This window comes from Caenorhabditis briggsae (assembly GCF_000004555.2).
Source record: "Caenorhabditis briggsae complete genome, chrIII, whole genome shotgun sequence".
Taxonomy (NCBI): Eukaryota; Metazoa; Nematoda; class Chromadorea; order Rhabditida; family Rhabditidae; genus Caenorhabditis; species Caenorhabditis briggsae.
Window position 1 is genome coordinate 6,326,488 of NC_013490.2, and position 16,220 is coordinate 6,342,707.

The 16,220-nt window shown below is 37.9% G+C and overlaps 4 protein-coding genes across 4 annotated transcripts; 1 reads left to right on the forward strand and 3 right to left on the reverse strand.

Annotated features, from left to right (window-relative positions):
• Positions 1 to 91: 91 nt before the first annotated feature.
• CBG13306 lies at positions 92 to 1,797 on the forward strand (the record flags this gene model as incomplete). The annotated part of the gene is made up of 5 exons (XM_045243880.1): positions 92 to 113; positions 761 to 931; positions 1,075 to 1,328; positions 1,373 to 1,669; positions 1,717 to 1,797. The coding sequence occupies 5 exons, from the start codon at positions 92 to 94 to the stop codon at positions 1,795 to 1,797; spliced, it is 825 nt and encodes a 274-aa protein (XP_045095117.1).
• A 2,590-nt stretch (positions 1,798 to 4,387) lies between these two features.
• Cbr-kel-10 lies at positions 4,388 to 7,085 on the reverse strand (the record flags this gene model as incomplete). Its single annotated transcript, XM_002641392.1, has 11 exons — positions 4,388 to 4,495; positions 4,544 to 5,036; positions 5,149 to 5,304; positions 5,648 to 5,738; positions 5,994 to 6,147; positions 6,198 to 6,296; positions 6,339 to 6,427; positions 6,471 to 6,555; positions 6,605 to 6,707; positions 6,757 to 6,851; positions 6,984 to 7,085. 11 exons carry the CDS (start codon positions 7,083 to 7,085, stop codon positions 4,388 to 4,390), a joined length of 1,575 nt encoding a protein of 524 aa, XP_002641438.1.
• Positions 7,086 to 8,320: 1,235 nt separating this feature from the next.
• Positions 8,321 to 12,732, reverse strand: CBG13308 (the record flags this gene model as incomplete). Its single annotated transcript, XM_002641393.1, has 10 exons — positions 8,321 to 8,712; positions 9,294 to 9,612; positions 9,667 to 10,383; positions 10,431 to 10,516; positions 10,929 to 11,048; positions 11,096 to 11,291; positions 11,877 to 12,049; positions 12,096 to 12,338; positions 12,385 to 12,571; positions 12,616 to 12,732. The coding sequence occupies 10 exons, from the start codon at positions 12,730 to 12,732 to the stop codon at positions 8,321 to 8,323; spliced, it is 2,550 nt and encodes an 849-aa protein (XP_002641439.1).
• Positions 12,733 to 13,237: 505 nt separating this feature from the next.
• On the reverse strand, positions 13,238 to 15,630 carry CBG13309 (the record flags this gene model as incomplete). The annotated part of the gene is made up of 7 exons (XM_002641394.1): positions 13,238 to 13,363; positions 13,410 to 13,633; positions 13,718 to 14,039; positions 14,136 to 14,960; positions 15,045 to 15,256; positions 15,303 to 15,507; positions 15,583 to 15,630. The coding sequence occupies 7 exons, from the start codon at positions 15,628 to 15,630 to the stop codon at positions 13,238 to 13,240; spliced, it is 1,962 nt and encodes a 653-aa protein (XP_002641440.1).
• Between the last annotated feature and the right edge of the window lie 590 nt (positions 15,631 to 16,220).

Consider the following 16,220-nt stretch of genomic DNA (forward strand, 5'->3'; position numbering starts at 1 on the left):
GAAGTGGGAAGTTGAGAAAAAGAGAATCGGGAGAAAAGAGAGAAAAGAAATCATGCAATTGTCTGTGTGAAATACAATATGCACACAGTCAATGAACACGAAGGAGCTCCCGGGTACTTGAGAACAAATTGGATGAAACAGGGGGGGGGGACACTTTTCGCAGTTTAGAACAATTACAAATCATTTATTAGTATGGAACAAAAAAGAGAGAAACAATGTGAAAGAAAGCACAATTTTTGAAAAATGGAAAACGAAAATTGAGCTATTGTTCTTGGAGGATTTGTCAGAAGATGATATAAAATAATTGACGCTGTATGTAAGTTTTAGAAAAATACATTAAGTTAGGAAACCAAGGATTTGGAAGAGTTTACTTTTTTGTAAAACGATTCGGGCGTACAAGGGGGTACAACTGATTTAGGGGTACAAAATCCATGATTCGGAGTACAAAATTTTTAGCGAGTTGTATTTTTTGCACTTCTGAATCGAAGTTTTGTCTCTAAATGGTTCGCAGCTTCGTTTAGATAAAACAATTTCAACTCAACGGTACGAAAAATAAAATGTACCCAGGCATTTTGCAGCCCTCTGCCTAATTCAACCTCCAGGCTTCCGATTACTATATCTTACACTTGAATTTCACAATTTCCGAGTTTTCGAGTCCCAAATATTTCTGGGTACTTATAATTTCTGAACTTTCTGAATCCCCTACCTCTCACAGCCAATCACAAATTGATTTTCAGATGAACAAGTAGCAACGATCAAGACGCAAGAAGAAGTCAAAGGGAAGAGAACGGAGTGAGAGAGGAAAAAGGAAAGAAGAATCAGAGTGAGCGAGGAAAGAAGAAGAAGGTGACAGAAACAGCATCGAGGGCTACAACTGGAACTACTGGAAGTGGTGGATGCATTGGATTGCTGATCAATGGAGAAGGATGCAGTAAAATGGAGAGAAGAGAAAGGGCAAAGGAGAAGGAGAAGGAGCAGTGGAGTGGAGAGGAAATGGCGAAGAAAATGATTGCGAGTGTAGTGTTTGGTTGGTTTTAGAAACTTATTTTTAAATCAAAATGGGTATATTTCCAGACACGGGCCTGATCGCCTGCGCGTTCAAAGACCTTCGAAACGAGAAGCCTTCTCTAAATTTTTGCACTTCTTTCAAGAACAACATGCAGAAGGTCCGAGCTCCTGACTTTGTCAAGCTGACTCATGCTCCAGATAACTTTATCTGTGCAGCTAAAGTGGTTGTTCCAGAATTTAACCGAACAATGATAATCACACAAGTTCCCGATGTCTCTACTCCTGTTAATATTGAAGACTTCTGGAGAATGATATTTCAGGTAAAAATAGAATCGAATAAAACTCCAAGAACTTTTCCTTCTAGGAAGAAGTCCACTCAGTTGTTCTCGCTATCATACCACTGGAATGTTCGGTGACCCTCCAGCAGATGTTTCCAATTCTAAGTGGAACATTTGCCAATCATGGCAAAATGTTTCTGAACAACAAGAAAGTTGATTCAACGGTTGCCATGACTGCTTACACATTGGAGATTCTGCCAGACGAATGCTCGAATTCCTTGTTTACCACAGTCTATCATCTTCATAACTGGAAGCAGAAGAGAGGATTGGATAATGTTGGAGACCTGGTTTCTACAGTTGAGAAGGTTCTCAAGACTAATGAGGTGAGTGTTCTTTTGAAATTTTAAAAATTAAATTTGAAAAAATTTAGAACACAGTGATGATGAGTATGAGCGGAATGGGTCGTGCTGGAACGATGCTTGCTCTTTTCACTTCAATGCTTCATGTTTAAAAGGGAAAAGAAGTGAATCCGAAAGAGATTGTAGACAAGTTGAGAGGACAAAGATGTGGTCTCATTGAGAATGCGGAGCAATATGGAACGGTGTAAAGAGCAATCGCTCTGTGGTTCAAGAATAAATCCACGGATGAGGAGATTCAGAAAAAGGTCAATGAGTTTGCACCATGTGTTCAGTGAACTTTCTTTTACTTCAATAACTTCTTCTAATTGAAAAACCTTGGGAATGGGAATCTAGAAAAATGAGATGCCTGGAAGTCTATAAATGTACCATAAACACTCCGTCACCTCAATCTGCCAAATTTGAGCTCATATATCTCGGACCTTGTGAAAGATATCAAAATGTGGTCAACTGACAAAATATTCTTGATATTATGATAAACAGTTTGTCAGTTGACCTGATATCTTTATAATAACGCGAGATACATATATTGGCTCATAGTTGGCGGATCTTCGGTCAATCTATTTTTCGCAAGATCTACGTTTCGTAATTATTTTTCGACCCATTTTTGACGAATTTCGATTTGAATTTTTTTTTCACAAAAATCCCGAGAACCACAAAAAATCGTGTGAAATTTTTTCCCCGAATTTTAGATAAATTTCATAGACTTTGAACTTTAAAATAATAAATCTCATTGCCAGAAAATGAATCTTACAAATCTAGAAATTTAAACCTTCGAAAACCTTAATCTTAGAAAAATCGCATATCAACGATGAAAGCTATCGAAAACGAAAATCCTCAAAAAATCGACAAAAAAATGGCGAAAAAAATCACGAAAAATACATGCTCCTTTAAAGGTTTTGCCACCGGATTTAAGCTCCTCCCTCGCTCGAATTTTCAACCGTAATGCGCATTGAAATTAGACCAGGTAAATGACATCAATTGAAATAAATCAAAAACAAAACAAAACGATCCGTTCAACTCAAAATCATTGCTCTTCTCGTTCAACAACTCGTCCGAGGTGATAAGACGTCGGAAAGTAAGAAAAGAGTGATAGAGTACATATCTATTATGCACACCTCTCTAAAATGTCTGCGTCTCTTCGTCTTACACACTATTTTGCTCGTTTTGACAGGAAGAAGAGGTGTGGTCGAGCACACACAAATATTCTCGTTTTGGACGAGAACTGACAAGAGAAGGAAATAAGGAAATGAGGAGAACGAGGAATAGAGGAAAAGGTAATAAAGTTAGGGAGGGGGAACTTGGGTATATAGGTTATAGGTACTTCAGAATTATTCAAACTTTAATGAGACTTTTAAAATGTCATTTGAAAAAATAGTTTAAGTTGAACTCAATAAATAGTTTAGATGGATATACTTTAGATGAATTGACTTATTCGAAAAATATGTATCGTAAACACTACTGGAATGAACTCTCCCGATATTATAATAAACAATTTATCAGTTGACCATTTTTTGATATCTTTCCTAGGAAATGAGATATGCGGGGTCAACGTTGACGGTTTGGGGGCTGGGACACAGTGTTCCCTTCTGTTGATTTTTGAAAGCAAAAAAATCAGAAATTTTTGAATATGAATCATCAGTTTTTCTAGGAACCTAATTGGAATGTCAACAACAAAAAACCGCTGATAATTTCACATTTTTCGGTATCAAACCAAAACAAAGTGACGCCGACGAGTTGGCGGAAATTGAAATTTTTATATTAAGAACAGGAAGGAAAAGAAACAAAATAGTATTTCATTATAGTTAGACTTCTTACTGACTTTCAGATTACGGTAACATTTTTGAGTTTAAAAGGATTACTGTATCTGGATCCCAAAAATTCTGAGGTCTCAGAATTACTGTAGCTTTCAAATCGCCTATTTTGTAGTTTGATCATACAACTTTTCAATTTCTTTTGAAAATCTGCAAGAAGGATTACTGTATCTAGAATTCCTCAAAATTGAGGTTTTCTGTCGTTTCAAGAAACTCAAATCAGTATTAATGTAGGTTACTGTAAATTCCGAATTCGAATATTTTAAAACTTCAAGAACACTGAAGTTCAATTTATGGTATACAGTGTAATTCTAGGGTTACTGTAGTCAACTTTCTTTGGGAATATTTAAATTTCAGGATTCCAGGAGTAATTTAGTTTCGGATAACGGTTACACTTTGAAAAGTATTGTAGCTTTTGAATATTGCTTTTTTCGGGTTCAATTTCAGATATTCTTCCTGTTTACAGTTTATTTCTGGGGTTACTGTAAGTATTTAAAATATTCAAATTGCAAGATTACTGTAGTTTTGGATTGCAGTTGAACAGTGAAGATTACTGTAGCTTTTGAATATGTTGCATTTTCCCGATCCAATATTCTTCCTGGCATCTAAACTTTAAAAACAGTTCAAAACTGCTTGTAAGTCTGCTCTGGTCAACCTGGTCCTTTTCATAAATCACTCCAATCAACCAAAAAATAAAGAAAATGTTGAATCTAAAAATTCATTCAAATATATTTACAAGAATACAGCGGTCAGTCGAGACTTGGTTCGTTTGTGAAGAAGTCAGTTAGAGAATCGAAATGAGTGAGAAGAGGTCAGTGTTATATCAAATGATTTCAATTTGAATGTGTGTCTCTCTTTTATTACCATCTCGTCACGAGTCATCGTCATCCGAAATGTGGAATAGTTCATCAAGGAATGGATGATCGGTTAGGGAAATCATACGAAGTGCTGATTTTGCTTCGGCCAAGTCGGGGAGCGCCTGAATTTATATTTAAAAATTGATCTATCACAAAGTTCCTAAGCCCACCTGCCACTTCCTTGCCCTCAAATCAAGTCTCTCCGAATCTTTTGTCGTTGATTGTCCATCGAATCCACCAGCCACATAAACCGAAAAATCCATCGGACAAGCCGAAAAGTTTGATCTGGCCGTGTGCATTACAGATACTGAATGCCACAATCCCTCTCTCATATCATATAATTCAGCAGTGTCAAGACGTTTGACTCCATTGAATCCTCCAAGTACCATACAAACATGATCCATGATTGGAACAGCAGTACATCCCGTTCGACGGGTCCTCATATTTGATGCCAGTGGATACCATTTGTCGACAATTGAATCATAGCATTCACCACCCAAATGAATATTTCGTCCATCGAATCCTCCAATTGCTATCACTTTGTTATCTATGGATACCACTGCTCCATCCGATCTCATGTGAGTCATATTGGCAATTTCAGTCCATCGATCTGATAGGGGATCGTATACTTCAGCAGTTTTCAGTCGAGAAACCCCATTCATTCTGAAGAAAATGAAGAAATTAGGGATTAGGAAAGTATCAGGGATACCCTCCACAAGCATAAATCAAATGCCTTCCATGAGAATCCTTGGCTTTTGTTCCCGTCACATAACACCTCTTATCATGCATATTTGCTCCACTTTTCCATTTTTTCGTCTCTAGATCAAAAACTGTTGTTGTTTGAAAATGCTGAATTCCGTTGAATCCACCAAATACCACAAGTTTGTCGTCGACCAATTCTATTCCATTGTAGGCTCGCCGGATATTTGGTCTGAAATTTAGAATTTCATAAATGCTGCAGAAATTTGAATTTTTTTTAAATTCATAAATCCTAAAAACTCCCGAGTATCCCGAGCCAGAAATCTGGAATTGGGCAATCTGGATTTCGAAAGTTTTTTTGAATTTTTGAAATTTTGGAATGCTAAACTTTCTGAGTTCTGTTATTCAGTAACATGGCAACCCTAGAATCGAATATTTTCAAAATTTTCGAAATTCTTCAAATCTCCAAATTTCGGGGACTCCGATTTTTTATTCCAAGAATTTCAGAAATCTCAAAATCCCGTTGCTCGCAGCAGAATACGGTTAAAACAGTCCAAGGCAAGATTACAACTCACACATCGTAATTGAAATTGCAAGTCTGCCAACGCTCACATCTTTTATTGAACACTTCAATCTTTTGAGCAACTCCACGACTCGCCCAGCCACCTGGAACAATCCAAATTTCTAATTCAAGAAACACCAAAAACAAGGAACTCACCAATAGGGTTTCCATTTTTGCGGGTGGAAGAAAGAGCCACCCGCCGGGGGGGGGGGGGGGGCTACCACCCACGGCCCCCCGCGGCCCCCGCGATTATTTGCGTGTGAATTTTTATTTAATTTTTAATGATAATCACGTATTTTCCGAGCCCCCCGGGCGGGTGCGGGCGGGTGAATCTCCCCCCAAATGGAAACCCTACTCACCAAATGAAACAACAGCTCCAATTGGCTGTCGATTCCGAATGACCTCATATTTTGTGGAATCTGGCTGTGGTCGTCGGGCGAAGTTTCGCTGAGCAAACTGCACGATTCGATCGGATTGAAGAGGAGAATTATGTTTGATCCAGTTGACAACTACCTGAGATTTTAAATCAAAATTAAAATCTGTATTTTTTTCATATTGCATACTGTCCGCTCATCCTCACTCTTCAAATTCAAATGTTTATCAGTGAGAAGTCCAATCAATTCATTTTCTTTTAGTGTCAAATATGCATTCGTGGCGAACATCTGAAACTATTAAATTCTCAGGAAAAATGGATTATGACTTACTGTCTGAAACTGGCGAATCATTGCTCTCCAGACTCGAAGAGCCAATGGTGTATGATAGAGCAAAGCCAGACGAAATATTTTGATGATATCTGAAAATTATCGGATATTCAGGTACTAGAACATCTTTCTCACTCTCGTGGGACAAATTTGCGCAGATGATATCACTGATATGCTCGAGAGCAATATTGATTTGAAGGTAGGCTGCTGGTTCCAAAAGCTGAAAAGGTTCCAGGTTTTCTAGAGATACTGTAGACGGATTGAACAACCTCAACTGCTTTTTGTAAATTGATGTTTGGTTTGATTCCTTGTTCGAAGGCTCGTGGAATTGTGATGAGAAGATGGAAATCAGATGCTGTGATTAGACGAATTCTGAAACAATAATATTTTCTAAAAATAGAGTTTTGTGATAAAAACTAACCGATGGGACGATGCTTGTGAATCACGGAATTCGTTAGAGAAAAGGACACGAAAGTAGGTGGAGTAGTGTGATAAAAGAGTTCGCTCGACGAAAACCTACAATAACTGTATATAAAAAACTTTGAATATCTTTAAAAAACTCATTTCTTCATTATTCCGACAAATAAGGGTGACTGTTTGACTGAGTTTCTCGTCGAATGATTTAGTGAGTTCATGTGAAAATTTCACACGTTTCGCCGGCGACTCTTCGAACGAAGAGTTGTAATCGATGGCGGTTCTCGGTGGTGGACTGGTGGCCAACTGGATACCAGAGACGTCACTGAGATCCATCTGAATCATAAAGTCGAGAAAAATTAAATTCAGAAGAGTCTACCGATTTTTCTGTAGGGGTGACGGCGGCGAAATGTAAAATGAAAGTTAGGGAAAACGAGTCGAGAAATGAGTTTGTATGTAGACGAGTTGATTTTAAATTGAATATTCTATTGCTCTTTTTTCTGGGGAAGATGTTGGAAAAATGACGAAGGAGCTGTAAGCATCACGCAGTTCACGGATTTTGATGCTTCCACTGACAAACACATATTTCTAGTTTCTTCTGTCAGGAGAATGTTTAAAGGATGCTACGTGAGAAATAATTTAGCTCATGATATGGGAATTTTATATTTTTGGGTAAATGGGAACATGAACTTTATAATGACTGTTCAAAATGAATGTTTTTATCTATAAATTGGTTTTGATAACTAAGAACAAGAAACTGGATCTATGAATTTTCAAAACCCTACTTCCCTAGTTTATATTTTTGTGGATTCAAACTAATTGATATGATCATCTCTATATGAATGGAATCATGAAATTAGATGTTTTTGAATTTTTAGACAACATGTCCTAGGAGCTTTTAAAAAAAATGAAAAACCATTAAAACGATGATCAGTTTATATCGTTATACCAGGAGGTCCCAAATTCAGCCAAATCCAAAAAGTTAGAAACCCTGAAATTCATTATTTCGGAAATTGAGGATTCGGAAAATAAGAAATTTGGCAGTTTGAAATCAGCCAATTCTTTAAAAAACTTGGGAATTTTGATGAAATTTCGTATATAAATCTCCGAGTTTGGACTTTCTCAATTTCTCAACTTTCGAGTTTCTTAAAATTATGCTTTTCAATTTTTTGAGAATCAGTTTTTCTACATTAATGAATTCCAGAAACTCAGTAATTTCAAAATTTTAGAAAAATCTGAACTTCCGAATGTTTTACTTTTCGAGTTTCTGAATTTCCTTATTTCCGACTTTCCTTATGCTCAAAATTCTGAATGTGTTCACTGAAATTCTGAGTTCCCCTAAACATGAACTTTTGAAACTCTGAAAATTTAAATATCCAATTTTTTGAATATAGACTATGAAAAAAATGGTCCCTGAATAAAAATGATGAAACCACTTTATAAGATTGCGGGTACTGTAAACGGAGGCCAGGAGGTTTAGCCCTGGAGGGGCGCAAACCGACTGATATCATTATAAAAGTACAAAATAAGAAAAATTCTCGAAAAGTATGAACTAAAAAATCCCATTCAGATCAACATTTCTGGGCTCCTTTCGATTTTTCAACCCTCTCAAAACATTCAAAACTGTCTCCATTTGTCCAAATCGTTTGATTTTCTGATTTCCATTTCAGTGCTTGAACTCCTTCACTGATTTCCTCCACTATTTTCATCACTTTCAGACACATTTCCTCCTGATTTGGAAGTGTTACAATTTGAACTGCATTCGGCATTCCAGTTGTTTCTTTGATTGCTTTTGCTTGAAGTTTTAACACAAAATCTCCCTTCGTTTCGAATTTATCGTTTTCTTTTTCTCGAACTGGAGATACTGGAACGATTGCAGCAGGGCAGTCAAGCATATTGAATAGGCCAGTGATGAAGACACCAGTTGACAGTTGAACAGGGTACTCGAAGGGTTGAGCAGGAGCTGAAAAAAGAATACTGTATTTATAGAAGTGATCAAAACTAATTGACAACACATACCGTTAAACCTTTATTGGAAGGGCCGAGACTTCTATTGTTCCAAGGTGTCTCTGGAGAGCCCTTCTATTACAGGACCCTTCAATTAGAGAGGGCCCTTCTTTTTCCGGTAATTTTTTCCAAAAAATTGCATTGAAAAATTCGGTGAATTCTCGTTCAAAATTAATTAAAATCTATCAATTTTACCAAAATTTGTTTTGAGCAAAAAATGGTTTTTTTTTTTCAATTTTCTTTAAATGTTGAAACAAGAACTTTTCAAGGGGCCCTAGTTTAAAAAATCCTCTCGGAGGGCCCTTCTATTAGAGGGGCCCTTCAATTAAAGGGGACCTTCTAATACAGGTTTTACGGTAATTTGCTAACGACCTACAGGGTGACGCGTAATTACCCTGAATGATTTCAGTAGCTTCGAATCAAACGCAAAACTATAATTCTACTAATTTTTGAGCTTTCAATATAATTAAGCTCAAAGATATCCCTTTTTTATTAGTTTGGCTAATTGTGCTACACCCTTTAATTTCAGAAGCATACTTATAAACGATGGACAAATCAATGCATCGATTCCCAAACTCTTCCAATATTTGATCCATTTAAACTTGAACGCATCGGTTTTCTCTTGATTCTGTCGAACACACCCTGGATTTGCATTGTATGCATTACCAAGACACAATACTTGTTTTGATTTCAATGAAGTGAATTGAGCCAGTGGAAGAACGACGTGTTGGGCGAGCCACCGGATGACGAATACCTGTTTATAGCGAACGAGACGAATGAAATGAGACATAAACCGATCATAGGGTTCGCCTGCATACATTTGGGACATGTAGGCACCGTTGTCCGGCATAACGTTCTGAAAATAAGGAAATTCGAATTTAAAAAACCCTCCCAGTTAAATAAAAAATACCCTAAACAACATATCGGCTACCACATATGGTTGAAAGTCTTCATCAATATCACACATTTTGAATTCTTTAATCTCATAACCCTTTAATTTCAGACTTTCGATCGTTTCTTCAACTGCCCGTTTGTTCGATGGAGCCACCTTTCCAAATCCGTCATCCACAAACCATCCGATGACTGGTTTCCTTCCACCTGGTAATTCTCCAGTTGATAACAATGGAGATAATGAAGAATAAGGACACATCTGATGATACTTCGGATTTCCCACTATCTGTCTCAACAAGAATTCTTGATCTGCCACGTTTCTGGTAAAAAATCCAGAGCTCAATCCAAGTCTTCCTCTTCCAGGAAGTCCAGGATTCATTGCGCTCTCGTGAAGTCTATCCTGAGTTGGTTTCAGAGTTACTATTCCACAAAATGCAGCTGGAATCCGAAGACTGCCAACCAGATCGTTTCCTATTCCAAAAACTGCTCCACCTGCAGCCAGAAGAGCTGCTTCTCCACCTGACGATCCTCCAGGAGTACGAGAAAAGTCCCATGGATTTTTAGTGGTTCCGTATAATGGATTAGATGTTATATACGATAAAAGTCCTTGTGGAACATTAGTTAAACAGAACGGAATTGCTCCTTGTTCTTTCAGAAACTGAACTAATGAGCATGTGGATTTTTCTTGCGTTTCCAAAAGGCTAGCCAATCCTACAGTAGCCTCATATCCATCCATCTGAATTCAAATTTTGATTTTCAAAAACTGATATCACTTTGACTCACATGGAAATTGCTTTTCACAGAAAACGGAATTCCAAATAGAACCGGTTTGGAGTGGCCACGATATTCGTCATCCATTTTTGCAACATCTGGAAAAAACAGAGAAATAAGATCCCTCATAAAAGTATAATTGCAAACCGGACCCTGCCATAGCTTCTTTTAGAATCAATATTTTTGATAAACTGAATTAGATATGATAGAACTCAGCAAGTACTAGAAAATGATACTATTTGAAAAACTATATCTTGTCTATGAAGAAAGTTACAAGCCATAAAGTGGCCGGTCCAGGTCGGGCCGCTCCCTGCCTGTTTTTAACCCGTTTTGTCTGTAACTTTGTTCATAGACAAGATACAGTTGTCCAAAAATATCAATTTTATTAGTCAAATTCTATCATATCCAATTTAGTTGCTCCGAAAATATTGATTCTAAAAGGAATTATGGCAGGGCATCCAAAGACCCGCCAGTAGCCCGGCTTACAAGTAATTGTTCCTGTTTTCTTACCAATAAAAGCTCCTTTTAAAACTTCTGTGATACAATTTAGTTTTTGATTGATTTTGATTGCTCTCCAAACATATGCACTCAAAACAGTGTAGGCGTTGTATTTTTCAGATTGGAGGGCTCCTGGAAATGGGTTTCGAATACAGTAACCCAACCGGTTCTCAACAAACCCCGCAAAGTTGGAAAATCCATAGCGAGAACCGTTTGAAAGCTCTTTTCAATTTCTTCAGCATTTTCTTTAGGTCCATTTATTCTTTCATTATGTAAAAGATTAACCGGAAGAGTTCGATTCTCGAAATCCAAAAATCCGTCCGTCTGACGGATACGAAAATTATGAATCCGTCGTTTTCGAGATGGTTTTCGACACTAAAACATAATTAAGTCATGAATTATGATAGCCACTTACCTTTTCAATTAAAATTTTAGGGATGGCATAAATCATCAAAAACGGAAGACTAAAGAGATAGAATATGAATACAAAGAATCCGATTAGGAATCTTCCCAGACAACTCATCTTCTTTTTTCTAGACAAAAAATATTCCAGTTGGGGGTGAGGAGTGAGGCCAAAAACAGATTAAATGATTCTATTCAATGAAAAAGAACAGAATAAAAGGAGAGGTGTTTTCGTGATTTCCGATTCATTTTTTGAAGTCGAGTGGGCTGTAATTGTAGCGAACGAGTACGATTCTTTCATTTTCAAATTTCCCATTTCTTGGATTAATAGTGACGAAGACGCGATGTAGTCACCGTTCAGTCCCGGCGTCATTCAAAAGTTCAGACATACTTCAGACAATAAAGAATAATTATATTATTCATATCAACAAGAACAACAAAATTAGAACAACTTTAAGTATGATTAGTCAATTCATAAATTTCGTTTTGCTTATTCGACATCAATGCCACATCTCTTTCCAGGAAGTATGTCTTCATTGTCACTATTTTCACTTCTACCTTCCGCACGTCTTCAAAACTTTGCACGTCTTCTGATGTGTTTGCAACGATTAATGCTTTCTTGTTATGAGACAAAATCCGAGTGAGGGTTAGAAGCCGTTGAGGATCAATCTCATTTGTGATGAGAACTCCAGCAGATGAATGATAGAATTGAGCACCGTGACAGTAAATTACTGAAAAAATACAAATTTGAGAAATTCGGCCTTGAAAGGAGCATACAAAAATGACATCCAAAAGTGAGACCACTCGAAACGATCCATCCATTCAATTTCAAAAATCGAAAAACGGCAAAACACTTTCCAAAATCCTCCGGTTTATCATCGTAGTCTTTCATTTTCAACCAAATCTCATTATCCGTCAAAACTTTTTGCATATTTTTTACATTCAAAATCTGCCAGTCAATAGAAAGTAGTACGGTTTCCATTGATGACAAAACGAGTATATTGTAAACTGGGGATTGTTCTGAAATGTGCATTTTCTTTATATATTTAATTTGCGAGAAACGAACCTGACCAGTTTTCGGCAGCTTTTTCAGCCATTTTATGGGAAGCTTCGTCTCCGTCTTCCTGACAAAAACAAGTACTGCTAACTTCTCGACTTTCGTTTCTATCATCATCCAACCATTGTCCAATTCCAGCATTTTCGAAAAGAATTCGAGAAGCCTGTTCATCGAATATTTGTACAAGACCTCCATTCTGAAATTTTCAAGTTGAAAGATTTAATAAAACCAATCAACTACGAAGTAGGCGACAATCTTTTGATTTCCTAACATCTCGTGAAGGTCTTCTTTATGAAAGCATACGGGTGTTTCTGATGGATTTTTGTTTCGTTTCGCATCGAATACCAAGAGATCCATTTACTGAATATATTATAACTCTAAGTGTTTAAAGGAGGCCAGACATCAAAAAAAAGTTTTCCTGATATTTTGCCTAGCGAACCCCCATGAGGGGTTGACCTCTTGACAGGCAGCTCAGGGGTACAGCGCCGCTACCGGCTAAGCTAAGGGGCGCAAACACGGCTGACGACCGATGGCCTACATAAGCGCGGCGCCATTTCGTCCCCCAAACTGTCCCACAAAATTTTTGTTGTCTCGCCTCCTTTAATGGTGCATTGCAAAACTGATAAGAATTTCAGCGAGCTCTTCGCGTTTTTTGTAATTCTTATTTTAAGAAACAGTACATTATTCAAATCTTGTTAATTCTTGTTAGAGTCCACAATAAAAATACAAAGGATATCAGGAAAAAAGGTTAAGAAAATACTGAGTCGAGAATAAAGATTGTACAAGAATATGAGAATCGACATAGCATGTTAGTCAGTTTGAATAGAAGAATGTAAAACAAAATTACAGGATGGGATAACTGTTATTGAGCATTGAGGAATGTTCTCGTGGCAGGGTCCCATGTGAGCCTCGGAACACCTTCTGAGACATCTTCGATCATTCTCATTACGCGGAGACAATCTTCTTCTCGACCCATACCAGCGACTACCTGGAATAATTGAAGCATTCTATTCATAAATAGATTTTTTAAATACCTGCACAGCATTTGGAAGTCCCCTTGTGTTTTGAGCAGCCTCTTTTTGCCATTTGAGCAGCTTGTCAGATCGTGTTTCGAATCGTTCGTTCAAGGCCACCTCATCTTGCTGGCTGACTCGACCAACAGGGACGATTCCAGCCGGTACATCAAATAAATTGAAAAGACCAGTCATGAATGTGCCTGTGGCAAGCTTCGCTGGATAATTGGGAGGCTGTGCAGGAGCTGAAAAGTGAAATTATACACAAGGAAATACTTTTGAAAGAATATCTTTGAATCGGCTGAAAAAAGTTTTAATCCGAAACTTACTTATGAACGACGGACAAACCAGGGCGAATACGTTGTTATCATGCCAGTGTCTGGTCCATCTGTTTCTGATATCTTCCGTCTCAAGTTCGTGAGCTTCCGATGCAACATCATCATTCGGCCTAATCGTTGAACGAGCAAGACATGCGAATCGTGGGGAAATCCATTTGAGAAATCTTTGACCCAATGTAGACGAAGTGATATAATTCACCCACCATCCCAAGCTTTTCATCTTGAGCAGGAAAATAAAGAGCCACATGAACTTGTCCCAAGGTTCATTGCAGTACAATGCAGACATTCCATTTCCATTGTCGGGCATTACGTTCTGTAGAAAATGGAAAATATTGCAAAAAATTAGCTCACATTTACAGCATGGGGACCTTCTACTAATGGAACTACGGTAGGCTTCAAAAAAATTAACCTTGAATAGAGTTTCAGCGATTTTGAACGAATAATCTTCCCCGTTGTTTTCTTCACCTGGCGCCAAATCGCTCAAACAAAACTTTCGAAACTCGAACTCTGCTTCATGACGTATTGTGAGCTCTTCAATGACTGTGCGAACAGCGCTTTCATTCGATGGAACCACAGGACTGAATTCATCATTGTACATGTAAAGTATCACTGGTAGTTGTCCGTTTCGACGATGATCTTCTTCCCGTTGAATATCATTTTGCTGAATATCGTTTTGCTGAATAACATTCGGCTGAATACCAATCGGCTGAACATCATATTGCTGGAGTCCAGGAACATTGCGAAGTCGATGTTCGTCCAGTGGTCCGTACACGTTTCCGAAGACAAGACGTAGAAGAAAATTCTGCTCCTCTACTGTTCTAGTGAAAAAAGAACTCAATCCTAGTTGTCCGACTTCAGGAGGTCCAGCATTCATTCCTCTTTCAGGAAGCCTATTCTGACTTGGTTTCAAAGTAGTAAGACCGCAAAATGCAGCAGGGATTCGAAGACTTCCAACCAGATCATTTCCGACTCCAAACACAGCACCGCCAGCAGCAATGAGAGCAGCCTCTCCGCCAGAAGATCCTCCTGGTGTATGAGTTAGCTTCCAAGGGTTTTTGGTAGTTCCATGTAAAGGGTTTGAAGTTACGTACGCCAACAATCCTTGGGGAACGTTTGTGAGACAAATTGGGATAGCTCCTTGATTTATGAGAAACTGGACGAGTGCGCAGGTTTCCGGTTGAGGAGCCTCTCTAAGCGTACTTGCCAATCCGTTTGTTGTGTAGTAGCCTTCTACCTAAAATAGGTCGTAAAATAAACGAGGCTTACTAGACTTGCGGAAACGATCCGGAAATATCGATTGCAATTTTTTCGGACTTACATGGAAATTACTCTTGATCGAAAAAGGAATTCCAAATAATGGTCCCCTTCGCATCCTTCCGGCTTGCACCTCTTCATCCAATGCAGCAGCTCTTTCGATTGGATTACGAATAAATTCGGTGATACAATTCAGTTTCTCGTCAACTTGGATGGCTCTTTTAACATATGCAGAAACAACATCTCGTGCTGTTAACTGACCATTTTGTAAGGCACCTGAGTAACCAATTTTTTCAAATAACCACCCAAGATAAATGATCACCTCTCAAACCCAGCATATCTCTGTTCACAATTATGCTAACAGCATCATCATTGATATTTTGAGTTGCAGCGACTAGATCTGCTTTTCTCCTTTCGACCGCATTGCGATAATCCCGCACAAAAGGTTGGCGTCTAGTTGTCCAGAACGGCCATCTCCAGAAATCGCTGTAATTCTGAAAAAGAAAGTAATGCTTAAAGATGGTTATCTGAAAATGAATTTTGAATGAGCTTATTGTCGGAATTATAAAACTGCGACCTCGGTGTAATAACTCTGAACTCACTTCGATTCCATCTGGGATCACAGGGACTCTATCCGGACCGACCGCCATTTAAGATACAGTGATAGAGTGAACTTTTCCTACTAACAGCCAAATATACTGGCAAGTCAAGTGTTTTTTTTCTAGTGACTGACAAGAACTAGATTGAAACTTTCGCGCGTCTCTAGATGAAGAGGTCAAAAAGTACTTTCAGTGGGGCGGGTCTAGATTTTTCAACCTACCGTATCTCCTTGATAGCCAAAGATTGGAAGGTGCTGATTTCATTGAGTCTGAAAAAATTTGATTATTATCAGACGTTTATAGTTTCCTTAGTTAGATGTAGGTTGAGTAACCTTTTTTTCTATGTTACTATGCGTTTTTTTCAAGATCGCAATATTTCATTAGTCTGGTAAAGTATACAAAAATGATTATTGTCGAATTGAAAAAAGTGACACCTGAAAATTTGAAAACTTTTGCTTTTTTTTATCTACGAAAAAGTCCGGCAAAAACGCAATATTTTAGAATTTCGGCTCGTTCGAGCTACTTTCGCGTTTAAGTTAAGTTTTTTGCAAAAATAGATTCTAGAGATGCTGGCGATCATTTTTATACCAAGAAATTAAAATTTTGTTCAGAAAATCCGAGACTCCACCGATTCCGGGGTT